The sequence below is a fragment of the Gavialis gangeticus genome, unplaced genomic scaffold (genome assembly GCF_001723915.1).
Source record: "Gavialis gangeticus isolate Ggan-Ray unplaced genomic scaffold, GavGan_comp1, whole genome shotgun sequence".
Classification (NCBI taxonomy): domain Eukaryota; kingdom Metazoa; phylum Chordata; order Crocodylia; family Gavialidae; genus Gavialis; species Gavialis gangeticus.
This window is the reverse complement of record NW_017729022.1, coordinates 120133348-120152196: the sequence shown is the minus strand read 5'-3', so window position 1 is coordinate 120152196 and position 18849 is coordinate 120133348. Positions and strand designations below refer to the sequence as shown.

Genomic DNA, 18849 nt, shown 5'->3' with positions numbered 1-18849 from the left:
GGGGGGGTTTAAAGAAATGGGGTGTGCCCCCCCCCCCCCCCCCCGCACGTAGATGAGTAGCCTGTGGCCCCATCCTGCTCCCAGCCTGGATCCCATGCTGCACCCCCAGTCCCTGCCCCACTCCCTCCCTGCACATATGCACATGGGCCCCCTGCATCCTGCTCCCCGCAGCTCCAAGCAGCCCCTTGTAGGCTAGAATGCATCCTGCCTGCAAGGGGAAAACTGCCATTTCCTCAGGGAAACCAGGCTCTCCGGCCCTGGGCCCCACTGGTTCATGCATTAATTTGTTTATGACCAGCACGGAGACAGCTCCGTATTTGATGCTGCTCCCCAACACCAGCCACTCTCTCAGGGCAGGTCTAAGCTGGTCAGAAAAGGGCTGAGGTGGAAGTGCTTCCCATGGGCCTTCCCTACAGGCGTGGCCTCTTCATGTTTCGCTGCTTGAACAGGGCTGTACTCTCAAAACTTTGCCTGTGTTTTCTGGGAATGAAGGTCCAGCACTGCCATTCCCAGCCAGGAGACCTGGTGTGTTTGTCCTGTAGCCTTGCATGCTGGCCTGTTTGGTCATGGTTACAAGTCTGGTTTATTTAAATAGCTGCTTCCTCCCTCATCTTCTTTCCAGCAGGTGCCCCTCTGGTATCACAGGTGAAAGGCAGCTCCATTCAAATATTAGTGCCACATCTTGTTCTCACACTCTTCCATATCAAGTTTCTTGTGCTTCTTGACTAATTCATATCAAATGCAAAACATGAAACAACTGTGCACTGCTGTAACCAGGGACTGACTTGCGTCGTATCCTTTGAATCTGCAGTTTTTCCAAGACATTGCAGAATTCAGTACATTTTGCTGTGAGATTTGCCAGCTTGTTGCAGGGTATATATATATATATTTCTTCTTTATTGTAGTAGTTTATAAGAACCTCGGTCCTTCCGTTGTGGACCTTTATTTCACTAGGTATTGTACAAAAGATGGTCCCACCCCATGGTGTTTTTTTCCTGTGACTTGTCTGTAATTGTGCTGTCCAGCTTTTCCTGCTGTGGGAGCTTAATTAGATGCTTCCTGCTGCAGGTGCTTAGGAAGACGCAGCAGGAGTGGATCGAGAGGGTGTGCTGTGCAGTGGCACAGCTGTCCTTCCTTTGGAAAGGAATGGGCCACAGTGCAAGGAGCCCCTGGGGACTTTTAAAAAAGTCCTTAAATAAGAATTCTGTGTCTCCCCCACCCCTTCTCCTGCATTCTCAAAGGCATGTGCCCTCACCCTCTTCCCCAGCATGCTGCTACTGCTTTTCTTGCTGTCTATGAGCAGGAAAAGCTCCAAAGCCACTTGGAACTGCATGCAGACTGGACTTAGCTGGGAATAGCCACAGTGGTGGCAGCAGCGATATCGGGGCTGGGTTGCCCCACTCTGCTTGGTCCCTCCAGGAGTGGGAGGGACCAAGCCCATTGTCCCCAGCCCATTGCCACTGCTGCTGTTCCCAGCTGAGCCCAGCTTCTGTAGCCTGGCTGGAGCAGTCAGGAGCAGCTTTGAAGCTTTCCCTTCCCCCAGGACAGAGGGGAAAGCAGCAGGCAGACAGGGGAGAGGGGAGAAGACATGCCTTTGAGACTGGATGAGAGTCCAACTTGTAGAAAGTGAACCAGAAATGCTGGCTAGCTGGCTTGACTTGCCCTCCTCCAAGGGCAGCACAGCAACAGGATACAGGGGAGGTAAGGAGGTGCTCAAGCAAGCTACAAGCTCCTCACTGGTGGCCATGGTGAACAGTCCTGGGACTGAAGTCTGGAAAACCCTTAGACTTGAAGAAGAAGAGAGTGGAGACAGGCTGCCTGGACCAGACAGTGGAATATTTTCCTTGGCAAATTTTAGATCCCTGAGTATCTCTGTAACCCACATGTTAAAAAAAAACAAACAAAGAAGTTAAAGATTGTATTCAAAGTTGTCACTTTGTGTACATAGAGGTTGGAGATTAGCTACATTCTCTTGCCAGCCTAGTTCATCTTCCTACCAAAATGTGCTTTGTTGTATAGTTTTTCTCCGACTTCCCATTTTTACAAGTGTAAGCAAAGATTTCTTTTTAAGTACAGGAGTTGCTCAGGGTGATGAGGACAATTGATGACAGGATAGTCCATGAATTAAATACTACACTTCCAACAGCTTCCTTTGCAGGGAAAATCGATGCCAAGCAAACCTGTCGAGAGCTCTACAAATCTGTAAGTATATCTGCTTCTTTCTGTCCCAATCCCTGATGCTTTATTAAATACAGAGTCTAGTGAAGCAGAGCACCACATCCAGAGAATTACTGGCCTGACATGTAGCACACTATGCATTCCTAAGTGACCTACTTGATCTTTTATAGTCCCATGCATGTAACAGTTACTTAACAGTAGATACACCATGCACGTTTCTTTTGCTTTACAGTAATGTTCCTTTAGGATATAGTTCTGACCTCCGTGTGGTGATAGATAGTCCGTTCATTGTCTCCATATAAATAGTGGTGCTGGCATATTCCTGTGTTACTTTCCTGTAAATATTTGATTCCCATCTGCTGTCACTTGTTAAATTCAGATACTTGCTGCCTTGAGCATCAAAGGGAATCAAACTATAATGGCAAGTAGCACCTCTGACTCAGTGAAGTAGCGGAGTGAGGTGTGGATAAGAATCAGGTACAAAGTACATAAACAACAAAGCAGGAGGGTTCATCAATGGGAAGCACCCCAGGAGAGTTGTAACCTCAAAATTGGGTGTGGGTGGTCATAGTACAACCCTCCTGTCTGTTGCCCCACGTACTTCATTGTCAGAGACAATCTGTCTAAATGACTTGTACCCCATGGCAAAATTCAGTGATTGTTGCTGGATGAGAGGGGAGAGTTTGCATGAGACATTCTCTAGTTACAGAAAGCAAGATAATACAATTTTAATAGCTTTGTCTGTCCCTGCTGATATTGTGGTTTTATAGTACCTGCTTATAAAGTTTCTTCATAGCATGTAGTATGAGGCTGGCAGTGGTAAAGAAGCATGGTAAAGAAGCCAATATAGTTATATTACTGGAATTCATTTCCTTACCTGCTTTAGAATGGGAAGTAAGACCTGCCCCCAAAGGCAGTTGTCAGTTTATAAGGAGCAGGATCTGCTTTTGGGAGAGGGAAGGGGTATTCTTCTTCCCTGTAATGTGTGGAAATGAGCTGTTCCACAGGCAGGAGGAGAAGAGAAGTATTTGTGGCAAAACTGATACCATCAGGGTGATCTTAGTTCATTGTCAAGGTACAGCTATTTAGGCATCATCTTTTTTTGTCTTGTTTTTGTGATTTGAGGGTCTTTCTCTTTCTTCTCTTGGGACATTTAACTTGTTGCTTTCATTCCCCCCCATACTCACCAACTAGCTGATGGAGGCTCATACCAGCAGGGAGAGGATGATCAAAACTTGCATTGCTCAGACTTCCAATGTAGTAAAAGCTCTCCAAGAAGAGAGAGAGAAGGCTGAGAATGATATAGCATTGTTAAAGCAACTGAGAAAAGAGCAGACAAAGGTAAGTGGTAACATTTTAAGTCACAAAGGAAGTGTGTGTGTGTGGGTGTGTGTGTGGGTGTGGGTGGGATGAGGTGGGGCATTGTCTCTAAAAGATTGTTGGCCTGTATTGAAGTCTAGCTGCGATGAATTTGATCTAAGAAGTCTGAAGATTTGTGAATTTGTTTGGAGCAAGGATCAGCTTCTTCAGGCAACAAGACAGTACTGCCTACATTCTCTGAATGTCCTGCTTCAACCCCTGGTTGTGCTGGTATACACAAAGATAAATGCGCACGGTGTACCCACCTAATAATTAATCTAGTCAAAACCTGCTAGCACCAGATAAGCTAAAAATGAAGGCCATTTCATATTCATATTTTCTGTTCACTTTCAAACGCCTGCCAGTGTGTTACATCTTTTCAGAACTTGAGAAAATTAATGCATCCAAGAATTTGAAAATACATTCAATAAAACACAAACATTAGAAAACTAGGAAGTTTCAGTGTTTGAGTACTGCCTTTTGTACCACACCTTGGTGCAGCCTTAAATCAGGCCTCTTGTATCATTGCTGTTATTCATGCTGTGGGTAGATGGGGCATTGCCACCCCATCACTCAATCTGTTAATTGGTACTTGTACTCAGTTTATCTGTAGTATCAGCCTATAATCACGTCCCTGGCAGTTTTGATTTGCAGTATTTTTGTGTATGTAATACAAATGCCAAGTAGAGAAATATTTTCCAGACTTCACTAAGCAAGCTTGAGTCTGAATGAAATTGTCATAGCTCACAAATCTCCAGAAAAGAGGATTTGAATTTGTGTTTTCAAAACTCCAGGACCAGTTCCTGTTCTCCAAGGTATGGTTTGTGTGGGTTATGCAACCTATGTTATTTAAAAAAAAAAAAAAAAAAAAAAAAAGATGGCCACAAACTTCTGGAAGATAGATTCAGGTTCAAGATTAGGAAAAACTTCTTCACAATCAGGGTGTCCAGACTGTGGAATAAGCTCCCTCCAAAAGTGGTGCAATAGCCTACCTGGAAATCTTCAAGAGGAGATTGACCCCAGTTACCTTTCCTGCTTTGTGCAGGGGGCTGGACCTGATGATCTTCCAAGGACCCTTCCGGCCTTACAATTTATGAATCTATGACCTCAGTAACTTAGAGCAAGTGTCCTTACCTCCAAGGCCTCACCAAAAAATCCTTACTAGAGCCTGCTAAATCAGCCAAGAATAGTGTGATAACTGTTGAGTTTCAAAACTGGTTCCTAGTATCGCTGGACAGCCAAGCTAATGGATAGTCCAGTGGTAAATTTTTGAGAGGTTCACAGTAATAGCGTTTTCTAGTGTGGGGGATGGGGTAGCAGTTATGAAAACTATTCAAACCAGATCACATTTTTACACATTTTTTTATCTTTGAAACCACGAGCCAAATGACTAAATATTTGTTGGACATAAATGTAGCGAATATTCAAGCCAATCTGGACTTTAGTTTTACCTCTATAGAGAGATTTTTTTTTTCTTGCTCAGTGTATGACTTTACGTTTAACCACACTGAAAATGTGTGCTGTTTGATTACAGTCAGCTACTAGGCAATCCAGATCACTCCATGTCTTATTGTCTTCATTATTTACCAGTTCTCCCAGTTTACATTATCTGCAGATGGTCTCTGAAATTACTTTGTTGTTTTCAGCCTATAGTCTGTGAACCCTTTTGGGTCCACAGACTATGTCTAAGATAACTATGATATATAGTTATGTGAATATCTATATATATAGTATGTGAATATCTACACTTATAATTCAAACAGGTCTGCACCTTCACTCAAAATTTGCAAAGGGGGCCATACCTCCATTCAAATTTTTTTAGGGGTTTGCAAATGAAAAAAGATTGAAAATCACTGTTTTAAGTCATTTTAAAAAATAAATGACATAGGGCCAAGAACAGATCCTTGCAGGGATGCCTCTAGAAATGCTTCCATTCAGTTATTTTTCCATTTGCAATTATTCTTTGAAGTCCATTCTTAAGCCATTTAGTGCATTGTTACTTTTTGTATTCTAGTATCTTAATCAAATTGTCGTGTGGTATGAATTCATATACCTTCAAGGTCTATATCCACATCATCATTACTATCTTTATTGACTGAACTTGTAATCTTATTTAAGAAAAAACAAATTAGTCAGAAGAGATGTAGTTTCCATAAACCCATGGTGACTAGCATTACTCTGATGTTTTATATTATGTTGCAGCAGTAATAACAGTCCTCATCTCCCTACTTAACGATGAGGTGTCTTTGGGCAATATACTTTGTAGTTCTGCATCTTGGTTGATTGTGCATTTTTAGAAATAGGTTAGACAAATACTTGTATTAGATGATTTGGATAGGGATGACTGTCTTGAGCAAGGGCCTGGCCCACATGACCTCTGAAGGACCTTTCCAGCAATACTCTTGTTTTTACTTTCAATTCCATCTTCCTTCCGCATCAAATCTTGTATTCACTTATTTTGCTTAGAATCAATGCTTAGAATCAATGTCAGGTTAAGACCTAGCATTCCCCACATCATTCCATTTGCTTTAATAGTTGGTGCAGCAGTACTTTCTTCCAGCTCTATGCAACTTTAATGCTCCAGAGAGTTCATTTCCTATCACCTGAATAACTTGCATCCAGAAGTTTTTATGTCTGACAATGTCTAACTTTAGTGTAGCTGCTATTTAACATACCCCCTTGTTGGGAGAGATTGGAGAGTCTGATTACTTCATCTTTTGCTTCTTCCAATTTGGATTTATTGAACTTAGCGCTGGAATCACAGGTCTTATCAATCCATCATGATCTGCTCACTGAAATCAAAGGGAAGTTTTCTGTCCACATCTAAAGTCACTGAGCCTATCGGCATACATGTTCTCTTACTAAAGTAACTTGAACAGCAGTATTCTCTGATAGTACCATAAATCTTTCTCAGGTAGGACATCTTTAGGAAATGGTAAATATTTTCTGTTTGGATATTTTGTAAAGGCTGTGATCCTTATCAACCTGTCAGGTTCTTAAAGATGGATTATAATTTAAAACAGTCTGGAGTCTTTGAGTAATGTCACCTAGTGGTTATATCAGCACTTCAAAAATATCCATTTCTGTTTATCCAGACTTTGAGGTTTTTGAAGGGATTACTTTGTCTGTTTTTGCCATTTGTGGAACAAACAGTTTGACCTAAGAGCTTAAAGTAGTCATTGATCCTTTAGCACAAAGGTCATATTCTTTTTTCTTAAAGGTGCTGGCTAAGATTTGCTTTTAAGAAATGAGAGCCTTAGAGAGGGATTTTATAAGGTACAAAAGGCAATTCAGTCCTAAATTTCTCTATGATTGACTTGCAAACTGTATTTTTAATTTTACCCCAGTTTGTATAAATGTTTTGATTTCACGTTACCAGTTTTGTAGGACTCCCTTTGTTATTCAGTGTGCTGCCCGAAAGACAGAGTTTTTTCCAATTTAAACACTGAAATGGAACCTAGGAAAGCTTTTAGTTTTGGCTGTGCTGCAGACTTCCTGTGTGACTTTAATAATGCATATGGATGAGGGACCAAAACTAAGGTTGCACAGCTAACCTTTATTTTGTAATAAATAATTTAAGTGCTTGACACTTCAGCCTTAACTTAACCTACCTGCTATAGGGGCCTGTTTATTACTTATTAATTTGCACAAACAGTACTCATTGGAGAAAGATGTTGCTTCTCATTAACTATTCCTACCAGGCAGTTGCCTTCATGGATCTATATTTTTAACTCTCCTTATTGCAGGCATACCTGATTGGGGTGCTGGAATGGCAGCAGGAGAGCAAGGGCCTTCAAACTTGTGGAGTGCAGCAGAGGCAGAATGCAATTGTAAGAGAGGTGTTGCTGTCAAAAGTTAGGTTAACCTCCCTTGGCCCTGCAACTGCTTCAGTTTTATATTGAGTGAGACTCCAAAGCCCTGAATTTGGTGGCAACTGCAAGGATAGGGAAGGATTAACCTGGCTCTTGACAGTGACACCTAATACCACCTCCTGCATCAGTGTTCTTCTTCCTCACGTATATGCCTACTCTGTGTTGTGAAGGCTCAAGCCCCCCTGGGACCTCTCTTTACTGGAAGCTTGGGACTTGTGTGCCACTCACAGCAGCTGCCTGTGCCATTTCTGGCACGTGTGTCACAGGTTGGCCACCTCTGTCTTACTAGCACAGGGGTGGGCAGTTACTTTTGGTAAGCCATTGAGGGCTGCATGATAGGCAGCCAGGGGCAGATAAATATTAATTTTCTAAATTTTTTAGGGGCCCTATGGGCCGGATAGAATGGCCTGGCGGGCCGCATCCAGCCCTTGGGCCACGTTTTGCACAACCCTGTATTAGCATCTTCAGTCTTTGATAGATCCTTGGTTGAGTGGCAGGAAGTGTAAAACTCATTTACTGTAGGCTTGAGTCTGTACCATGAAGGAGGATGCTTGCCTGTGCTTGATGGGCGCAATGAGCAAGGAAGTTTTCATGGTATATGAGTAGATTGGAGGGCTGGTCATTCTGGTTATTGTATTGTCTGACTAATGAGTGTGTTTTGTCTTCTTTCTCATTTTCTGCAGTTGAAATTGATGCAGTCAGAGTTGAATGTTGAAGAAGTGGTAAATGACAGAAGCTGGAAGGTACTGGACAATTATTATATTAAACATAAATCATATTACTTATGACTTCTATCTGTATGTTCAGAATGATGTGTGATCATGATGCGTGAAAGGGTAATGGGGCAGGTGTCTAGTGAGGTGGATGAACTGGCAGGCAGGTAGTTCTATGGATTCATCACTAAAGTCATGGCTGTATCTCCTTTTGTGGCCTTCTCTGACAGAGTTGGGAAGGTAACATCCTTCCTTTCTCCCCCTTCTTCCCCACATCCTCAAAGGTGTGTGTGTTCGGGAGGGGGCACAGGGGAAAGTACATTACGATTCCTGTTACCAGGAGTCTCATCTTCATCATCAGGGATCCTGGTTTTCCCTGATGAAAAATTGCAAATTCTCTAATTTAAAAATCCCCAAATTCGTGATTAAATGAAAAGCCTTAGTACACTTAGTACACACACGCACACACCTGCACACACCCACCCCCTGGTTTTTGTTCTGCGCTGGTATAGGTTACTGGTGCTTGAGTCAACTTAGTGGCCAGCTAAGTTGATCATGAGTGGGAGCCGGGCTTTTATTAGTCCGTCTTGTCAGGTGAACCAGTGCTCCATGATATGCAGAACAAGACCCAAAATTGACATGTCTAGTCCCGCTTTTTATAATTTTGTCAGTTCATTCAGTCCTCTGGGCTTTTGTTGTGTTACCACTGTGTTTCTCGTTGAAGGTGGATTCTGGGGCGAATCTTCTTGTTTTGGTCTCTTATCTGTCTGCATTCTTCAGCCAGTCACCAACTGGTGTTTTCCTTTTCCAGAGCCACACTCTCACCCATTTCCTTGCACATACGGTGTAAAAGGAGTGAAAGGTGGAACACTTATGTCAAGCTACAGAGCAATACAAAATGGAGTTTCTTAAGGCAATGCAAAACTCAAGAACACCCCCCCCCCAAGATAATACACAAGATTAAGGCAATAGACAAAAGTCTACCTCCATGTTATTTACCTAACCTAAAGCTGGCATTTATGCCATTTGCATAACAACAGGCAACGGCAGAGCCACACAGCTGCTTGCCCCTGTCAGCTCCACGGTGCCCTGGTGATGCATCCCATGTGCATGTGGCAGAAGTGAGGGGCCCAACTGTACGCCGCTGCCCCTGCTGCTGTTGCACAGGTAGGGGGACGCTTTGTCTGGGCAACATGGTGCTTGCAGCTGCAAGGAGATCTCCATGCAGCCTTGCTGTTGCCTGCAGTGCTAGGTTGCACCCACAGGGCTGCGGAGGCCCTGGGGGAGGGCAGTAGGGCGGGAGCCTGCAGCAGGCAGCCCACCCCATCCCTGCCCCGTGCATAGAACTGGGGGGCATGGGTCACCCCTGGCCCCTGGGAGTGCACACAGCAGTGAGGAGCTGGCCCCACCCCCGCACCTCCCAGGTGAGCCACCCACAGCCCCATCCAGCTTCTTGCTGGGGCCCTGCAGCTGTGCATTGCAGCTCCAGGCCACATGCCCTACATATCACCTGGGTGGCCAGCAGCTGGAGCTCCAGCACTGCCCAACTCCATCCCTCCTGATGGGGGCCTCAATTCCCCCCTGCCCCATTGCCCCTGCTCTCCCTACTTACCTGCAGGATCTGCTCTCCATGCTGCCTGGTGGCCATGTGCATGTACATGCACGTAATGCCCCCTGCCTAACTGCCCTTCTTCTGCTCCCCCCAACCTCTTGTACGCTGGAACTCTGCCAGTTGGCACAGAGCTCTTTGCAAAGCTGCAAAATCTGTGGGTTTCTTCCCTAAAATGAGAAATCTGTGTTTTTGTCTGGTTAAAGGGGAAATATGTGTTTTACTGTTTTTCTATGGGAACCAGAAAACTCAGATCCCTGTTCATCATGAACCTAACTATAAGGAAATAGGGAACTAGCATCTGAGACTGCTTGTGTTTGATTGAACAATGCTAAGATGTTTTTCTTTAATATCAGTTTTTGTTTCTCATAGCAGTAAAGTATGTTTTATTTCTTGTTTTGTCACCAGTTTAGTGTGCAGTTTTGGACTCCTAACTTCAAACCTACTCTATTTGCCAATGAGTTAAAAGCACTGTTGCTGATATTTATAACAATACTGAAATCTATGTGCAGTAGAGCAGAGGGCACCAAACATGGCTTGCAGGCAAAATCAGGGCCATGGAGCCATATCATCCAGCCCCCGGTGCTGTCTGTGGATATCAGAGTGACCCACAAAAAGCATGCAGGGTGTGCCAGGTTGCCCTGTGCACTTTGTGGGGCACCCATTTCAGCTCACATCTTGGAGCAGTAGAAGAATGGCTGCTGTTAGCAGCACAGCATCAGAGTAACTGCATGCCACTCTTGGGCTGTGCTGCATGGCCCCATGATGGCTGGAGCAGGACCACACTGCTTGCAGTACCCACTCCAGCTCAGGGTGGATTGATTTAAATCAAGTCAATTTAAATCATAATTTAATCAGGAAGCCAAGAGCCCAATTTAAATAATTGTTTTTTATCAACTCTCCCATTGTATATTTTTTTTGTTTTTTAAAGAAAGGTGAATTTTCATTAGTGATACAACAATTAAAGGAAGTTTATTTACAACGAAATAGAATTTTTGCAGTAGATTTGGTGTATATGTTTCCACTGCTCCTTATTCTGCTCCCTTTCTCTTCTCCACACAAGAAATTAACAATAGAGTGGTGAAGCACTGGAACGATTACCTAGAGAGGTGGCGAAACCTCTATTCTTGGAGGTTTTTAAGGCCTGCCTTGGCAAAGCCCTGTCTGGAATGATCTAGTTAGGATGGTCTTGCTTTGAGCAGGGGTTTAGCGTAGATGACCTCCTAAGATCCCTTTCAACCCTAATTTTCTATAATTCTATAACAAACCAAACTCCTTTTCCCTGGGTGCATTTACATGCATGTATTAATGTGCAGCAATAAACTCTGACACATATCATGCCAGAGCCAATTGCTCTGGGGCACTGTGTTTACCCATGTACCTGGGACTCTAGCCTGTTAAGCCAGGTTGGTGCAGCAGTGGCTGGCAGGTAGCCTGGGGGGTTAGCTTGCCAGCCCATAGCTGTTCTGACCCAGCTCAGTGTGCTGTGGAGGGGCATGAGGATGCTCCAGTGTGGGGCTAACTGGCAGGCAGTCCCTGCACTGAAGCACAGTTATGAATCAGTCACCTGGGCAGTGTCTACACATGAGCTGCTGCATGCAAAAAAGGTCTGCAGCAGGACAGTACTTGTATTTACAAGTACCGACCTTCTGTGGAGTTCATTAGTTTTCTGTAGCCTAATAGGGCCTCACGTGTAGATGCTGAGAGGTTTACTGCAGCGCTAATTAGTCAGGTCTGCAGTAAACCTCCTGTGACAGCCCACTGCACCATTCACTCACCTCCCCCCAAAACTCTAGCTCTTTACCAATTCATGATTTTTGCTGTTGTAACCCCCTAGGCTTGTGTGTGGTGGTATTTTGGTTTAGAGACATGGATAGAGCACTTGAGAAGTTAGTATTTACATCTCTGTACATGTGCAGAGGACCCAAGAAAGGCCATTTAACTGAAGTACCCAGAAGTATTCAGTAGCAGTGGTTGGTAGTTACTGAGCAGATGCTTGTTTTTTCATGAGCTGGAGAATAAGCCGCCATTAAGCATGCAGAGTCCTGTGTATTCATAATTTCAGGTGATCAGAGCTCTAATAGAGCCAATGAAACAGAAGTTTTGATGCCATCCAGGTGGGCTCTGTGGATTATCTTGATCAAGGAGGACATATGATCGTGTCTGCTGGAGTCAGAGGCCAGGTGCCAAAATCTGTGATGACTTTGCTTCTCCTTTGCATACAGTAGTTTAGACCCTGCAACCCTTGGAGGGTCAGGCCCCTAATACATAAAATGTGCCATATTTTTAAAGCTTGACCTGAGAAGTTAGATGTTTTCCCCTGATTCTTATATAGAAGAAAATCAGCCTTTAACTCAAGAGATTTTAGTGTAGAGGCTCATGGATTCAATGTGTTATTTTATTTGAATTACTTTGATAGATTGTACTACATTTATACCTTACCTTATGCTGTATTGAATTCACATTTCATTAAGCTGGTTTATTTTTAAAGAGGAAAACTTTAAAAAAATCCAATTTAAAAGTAAGAAAAATCCATGTTTTTTTAAAGGATGATTAAAAAAAAAAAAAAAAAAAAGACCCAACCCTGCTCCAGATCCAGAATGCAGGGTAGTCTGACCTGCAAACTGTCTCTGTGGCACTCATCCTGCAGTAGAGGGTTAGCCCAGTTATGCTAGGGGCTGTACCAAGGTGATGGATTCTTCCACATGTTAGGTTGCATCTGTTTATCATTTTGCAGTTAACATTCCTGTTTTGAAAGCTTTTCGTTTTTCTCCCCCGTTGCAGGGCAAAAGAAAAATGAGAAATTCTCTCTATTGTTGGTTATATGGCAAAACCAGAAACTGACTCTGTTAAATGCTGACAAGGCAGAATCAGACTAACCAGGCAGAACTGGTTTTAACAATAGTCATAATAATGGTAACCATTGTCAGAAAAGTAAGCTTGCTTGCTTGTTCTGAAGAAAAGCTACTTTTTATACTAATTATCTTTACTTTCATAGATTCATAGATTGTTAGGGCCTGGAAGGGACCTTGCAGATCATCGGGTCCAGTGCACTCTAGGCAGAAAGACAGCTGGAGTCAAGTGACCCCAGGGAGGTGACTATCCGGTCTTCTCTTGAAAACCTCCAGGGTAGGTGACCGCACCACGTCTGGAGGGAGTTTACTCCACAGTCTGGACACCCTGACTGAAGGAGTTTTTCCTGGTATTAAGCCTGAAGCAGCCTTGCAGGAGTTTGTATCCATTGGTTCTGGTCTTCCCCCGGGGTGCCCTAGTGAACAGGTGTTCACCGAGCTCCTGATGTACTTCTGTGATGTAGCGGTAAGCTGCTATCATGTCCCCTCACAACCTTCTCTTCTTTAGGCTAAAGAGGCCCAGGTCCCTCAGCCTATCCTCATATGGCTTGCCTTGCAAGCCCCTGATCATACGGGTGCTCTTTTTTGGATCCTCTGAAGTTTTTCCACATCCTTGTTGAAGTGTGGCACCCAGAACTAGACACAGTACTTCAAGTGCGGTCTCACCAGTGCTCAGTTCAGCAGGAGTATCACTTCCTTAGTTTTACATGAGATGCATCGGGTGATGCATGCCAGAACGTTGTTTCCCCTGCTGGCCACTGCATCGCATTGATGGCTCATTCATGCAACGGTCAGTCATTGCCCCTAGGTCCCTTTTGGTCATGGTGCAAGTCAGGCTGTCACCACTGAGCCTGTAGGTATGTTGAGGGTTGTTTGCCCCCAGATGGAGCACCTTACACTTGGAAGTGTTAAATTTCATCTGGTTTATCGAGAGTCTGCCCAACTCTTGAGCCTGTCCAGGTCCACCTGTATCTGCAACCCATCTTCTGACAATACGCACTGCCCCATAACTTGGTGTCATCTGCAAACTTGGCCAGCGAGCTTTTCACTCCCCCAACCAAATCATTGATAAAGATGTTGAAAAGCACCAGTGTAAGCATGGACCCCTGAAGGACACCACTGGCCACTTCACGCCAAAACAATACAGATCCATTTGTGAGAACTCCTTGGGTCCTACCCTGTAACCAGTTTCCCACCCACTGAACCGTTGAGCAGCTGAGCCCACACACTTCCAGTTTTCCCACTAGATCATTTTGTTCATTTTAAGTAGCCAGTTATTAAGAAGTGACTATTTCTGTGAAGTACTTGGAAGATTGGTGTAGCTTACCAGCAAAAGAGATGCTCTTTTATGGCAATGTCTGCCTGTGGCTTTGAGTCCAGCTATTATGCAGCCAGCAAGTAGTATTCAAAAGAAAACACACCCATGGGCACCAGCCCCTGGGGTTTGAATTTCAGGAATTGTTATAGATAAAAAAGGAAAAATACCTCATGGTATGTGCATATGTACATTTGGAACCCTTTCAAAAGGGGAACATTTCAAAGGACAGCACCTGTTAACTTCGGATTGTTCAATGTGAACAAGCTGAGAAAGATTCAAATGTAGCAAAACAGATCCAATTTTTATGATGGCCTCTTTTAAGATGGTTTTTAACTGTAGGTTCCTCCATTTTCTCTATTGGTGAAATGGGGCAAACTTCTGGGAGGTTGTAAGGGTTAATCAGTTAACATTTAAAGTGCTTTAAGATCCTTAAATGGTTTAGGGATGTGAAAGCTTAACCAATTAATCATTTAACCAATAAGTGCAGTGATAACTGATTTCAGGGGCATTGGTTATGGCTGTGTTGGTCTAAGGACATAGGCAGACAAGGTTCTTTGGGTAAATTTTGATCTCTTTTATTAGACCAGCTACGTAGTTGGAAAAATTGTTCTTTGCAAGCTTTTGGGCACAAATACCCTTCTTCAGGCATAGGGAGAGGCTGCTGGTGTTGTGTGTTCTCCTGGGTGAAATAGAAGCCAATGTGCAAAACGCAGCTCTGTGAAAATGAAAATACGTGCAGTGAGAATCAGAGGGGATGGGAGACAATAGGTGAGAGACAGGTAGGTTGGGAGGGAAAGGGGGGAATGTTGTACTGGTGATGTAATGTAGCTGGTAAAATGTAGAGAACTTACCTGGGGTTATAGGATTGTGTTACCTCTTCCCCTCCTTGCCCCCCCCCCCCCCCCAAGGGCTCTGAGAGCTGCTGTGTTATTAGTTAATCATTTAACTAATATAATTAGAGGCTAAACCAATATTTTTAATGATATTTGCATCCCTAAAATGGACAGTAGCGTTAATAAACCTGAGCTGTGAGTACTCCTGTGGCCTAAGGCAGAAAAATCATTAAATCATGTAAAGTTCAATAGAGAGTAAGTTGGAAGAAGGTAAATCCTTTTTTTAAACTTTACCTAATCCAGGGGTAGGCAGCCCCCAGCACAGGTGCCAGCATGTGGCACTGGAAAGCGTTTTGCTTGGCACGTGCCTTGGGACGGACGGCAGGATAGGGGCCAGGACTGCACTGCCACAACAAGGATCCTTGTGGTTCCTCCACCATCTGCCCCTGGCATGCTAACATCTTACAAGTCAAGGTCATGGTTGTTTTTGGCACTCTGCCCAAAAGTGTTGCTGACCCCTGACCTAAGCAGTGCAGTCAAAAGTACTAACACTTGTGGTTGTGGGTCCTTTGATTTTTATTCCAAGGCATGAAGGATTCCTAAGCATCCTAACTACTAATTTCAAAAAAGGTGGCTGGCAAGCAGTGATAATTTGAAGGCTGCAAGGCAGTATATATCCCAAGTACATCCTGAGTTTCCATATCACGATAATTTGCAGCTTATCTTTCAGTCCTTTGCTTTAACAGTATATATAGGCTATTTATCATATACAGATCAAGTAAAAAAACAACTAAAATTGAGCCAAAGTAGGACTGGCTTTGCAATGCATGTTGCAACACATATTGCAAGTCACAATTTTTCATCAAGGTTGTGGGCAAGCCTTAAAAATCACTTTCCCATAAGTAGCCTAGCCCTAGGAATAGGAGTTTTTGGAAAGAAATATTTAAAAATGATATATTTAAAATTATTTCTCTTACTTCTATGAAGTGAGACATTGTTTGCTAAAAACTACCAATAGCTAGAAGGTCACAGTCAGAATATGTCTGTGCACCCGCCGGGCCTTGATCATCCAGTCCCTCGCCACTTGGCTCTGGATTTGGATGGTGGTTCTCCACTCCGTCCCAATGGTCTTAGGGTGATGAGGTCTCACCCCAGGCAGTCTTATCCCCCCCCAATCCTGCCTGCCACGACTTTGATGACCCTCTCAGTGGTGGGGGTCCAACTGCTGGGGTTTGACTATCTCAGGCTGAAGGGTGGTGATCTTCACGAGTCTCCAACCTCCCCTGTACCTCGCCCTATACTCAGCCACAACGGAGTGCCGATGTTATTTCTGTGGTCAACCCTACCTCTACGAGATCCTGTCCCTGGGTATCGCTCGAGCCTAGGCTATACGGCAAGGACTTACTAGTCCATCTATGTCCTATGCCCTGCTGGACCTCCCTAACCACTGAGAATGTCCTAGGCTTCACGTTGCCCTCTGCCTTACTTGTTATACAAGCGCAACGGGTGATAGAAACAACAAACGACAAAAAAAAAGAGGCTAACAACAAAACTGCCTACAACTCCTGTGATCCTCTAATTACTAATGTGGGGCAGCTTAGTTACAGCGTGCCCCACAATTGTACCGTCCCTCCACCGTCTGCTCCCTCGGTGCCACCTATTTTCTACCCCGAGTGTGGAATGTATGAAGCCAACCCTTGACGTCCCTTCTGACTTGGAGTAAACCTTCCTCTGACGGACTCTTCCGGGTCTTCAGTCCAGTGTTTGTTGGTTTTTGCTAGTCTCTTGGCCGTTCACCTCTCCTCTGGGTGGATCGCTGGAGCCGGGCTCTGCCTGTAGGGATCCTCCTGTAGTCTCTCCTCGCGGCTTTAGGGTGACATGCAGCCTGGCCACCTCCGTCTTTCTTAGCGTGGCAATGGCGTCTTTATATTGACGCTTCCTGGGCACTCTCCTGCCCTATGGGCAGCGTTCTTACTCTCTTCCTCCTCCACAGTGGGTCCAGGGGATAGTTCCTGTGTGCCCTTTCTCAGCCTTTCCTCCCTTTCCATCTTGCTGTTCACCCTTCTTATGCCTCTGTGCTGGCTCTCCTCCCCCTTCTCTCCAGCTGTCCGCACTTTGAAAAAACCACGGCTAATGAGTCGCGCAGGTCCCGCCACTGGTTCCGGTCCCACCGCGGTTCCTGCAGCAGGTACGGCGTTTTCACTTATTTTCTCTTTTTCTACATTTTTCCCGGGGTGTTTTGTCCCCCAGGGCCCCTTCTTGACCCTTCGGGGTCCATGTCTTACACTTTCCCTGGGACAGTATGAAACATACATGTTAGAGGGGGTGGGAGACAATAGGTGCGAGACTGGGAGGGAAAGCGGGGGAAAGTTGACCTGGTGGTAGAATGTAACCGGTAAAATGCAGAGAAGTCACCTGGGATTATAGGATTAGGTTGTGCCTACCCTACTTTAGATCTTAAATGTTAAATAAAATGAGATCTGGTAAGAATACTATGGGAGCTTCAGCCAAAAAAAAATGGTATTGCAAGTAGTGGTATCTACTAGTGTGGCTCACTACTGAGTCAGTACCTTATCTTGACCCTAGGTTGCAATCTTGCTGTGTTTTGGGTCTTGCCTTTGCACACACAGACCAAAGTAATAAGTAACTCATAAGCAGGATTTTAATTATTTGATGCAAGTCTGAGCAAAGACTTTATTTAGGATGTGTGTCTTATTAAAAGCTGTTTTTATCAGCTCTTTTGGTAGCAAACCGTCTACAAATGTGTTTAATTTCTTGTGTAAAGCCTTCAGTTAGAGAAACTAAGCTGTCAAATGTGAGCAGTTGAGTGTCAGGATTGGAATTATCCCCACATAAAGGTTGCTGTGTTAATATTGCACTTTTATCTAAAAACACTCTACTACAAACTGCCATGTTTACATGAGACACTGCCTGCCACATAACACGACTGCACAATAGCAACGAGCTACTGCGCAGTCAGTGTCTTGTGTAGACATGGCCACTGTGTATAATAGTCTTGTACCAAAGTTACAGATAGGTACAAGCTATAATAAATCTAGTTAAAATTTCATTCTCCACTGTGGTGCTTCTACCTCTGGTGTGGAACCTGGCATCCTTTGGGTAATACCATCATTGCTAAAAACAGACTAGCTCAGGAAGTAACAAACAGTGTATCCAATTTAAATGCTGAAATCAGTTTAGCCTGGCCGAATGTAACTTCTAACAGTTATTTCTTGTGAAAAGTGTCACAGTATCTCTAATGACTGCAAACTGCCAAACCTTAGTTTTGTTTCATCTGAAATGTTGCACTGCATGGAGAAAAAGTTGCCAAATCTGATCTCAGCCTTCTGTGTGGAGGATTTTGATGGGAGGAATAACTTGCTGTTTTGGTCTCCTAGGTTTTTAACGAGCGCTGCAGAGTTCACTACAAGCCTCCAAAGAGCCAGTGATGCAAGGAAGTTTCCTATGAAGGTGGTCTACAATCATGATCAAAGCTGGAAGAGACATAGGACAAACTGTATGGGACCTTTCCAGAACCAGTAGAACCCAGTCTCATTGTTTTCACTTAGCTGGAATCTTAAGTTTAAGTGATTCTCTTAATTGAGAGAAACCAACTCCTATTTTGTACGAAATATGTGAAACCACTTTTATAACTAATAAAATGATTTTCAGACCAGATCTGATATTGTCATGTTTTCTTGATTATACCCCGCCCCCCGCTTGGAGCTGTGGTACCTCATTGAGAAGTACAGCTCTGGATCTACCCTATTCATATGCTCTCCCTTTGCTGGCTACCATGTGGGGGCTGGAGGGGGATGTCCCCTCTCCTATTGCTACAGGGCTGGGTGGGGGGGGAATGGTTGCCACGTTCCTCAGCAGTGTTGGGTGTTCGTGGCAGCCTGGGCTGGGGCTGGGAATGGGGCTTTGCCAGGTCCAGAGAGGTGATCCTCCCCCTTTATGCGGCACTGGTCAGGCCGCAGTTGGAGTACTGCATCCAGTTCTGGGCGCTGCACTTCAAGAGGGATGTGGACAGCATAGAAAGGGTCCAGAGGAGGGCCACTCGCATGATCAGGGGACAGCAGGGCAGGCCCTATGAGGAGAGACTACAGGACCTG

The 18849-nt window shown here is 44.4% G+C and overlaps 1 protein-coding gene across 1 annotated transcript in view; it reads left to right on the top strand.

Annotated features, from left to right (window-relative positions):
* Nucleotides 1–18417, top strand: part of CCDC58 (coiled-coil domain containing 58) — a 24178-nt gene extending 5761 nt beyond the window's left edge. The window contains exons 2-5 of the mRNA XM_019516081.1: nucleotides 2077–2202; nucleotides 3373–3519; nucleotides 8093–8152; nucleotides 18133–18417. Of these exons, the coding sequence (XP_019371626.1) occupies nucleotides 2077–2202; nucleotides 3373–3519; nucleotides 8093–8152; nucleotides 18133–18183 (384 nt within the window). The 3' untranslated portion in view covers nucleotides 18184–18417. The remainder of the gene's footprint in view (nucleotides 1–2076; nucleotides 2203–3372; nucleotides 3520–8092; nucleotides 8153–18132) is intronic.
* Nucleotides 18418–18849: the final 432 nt, after the last annotated feature.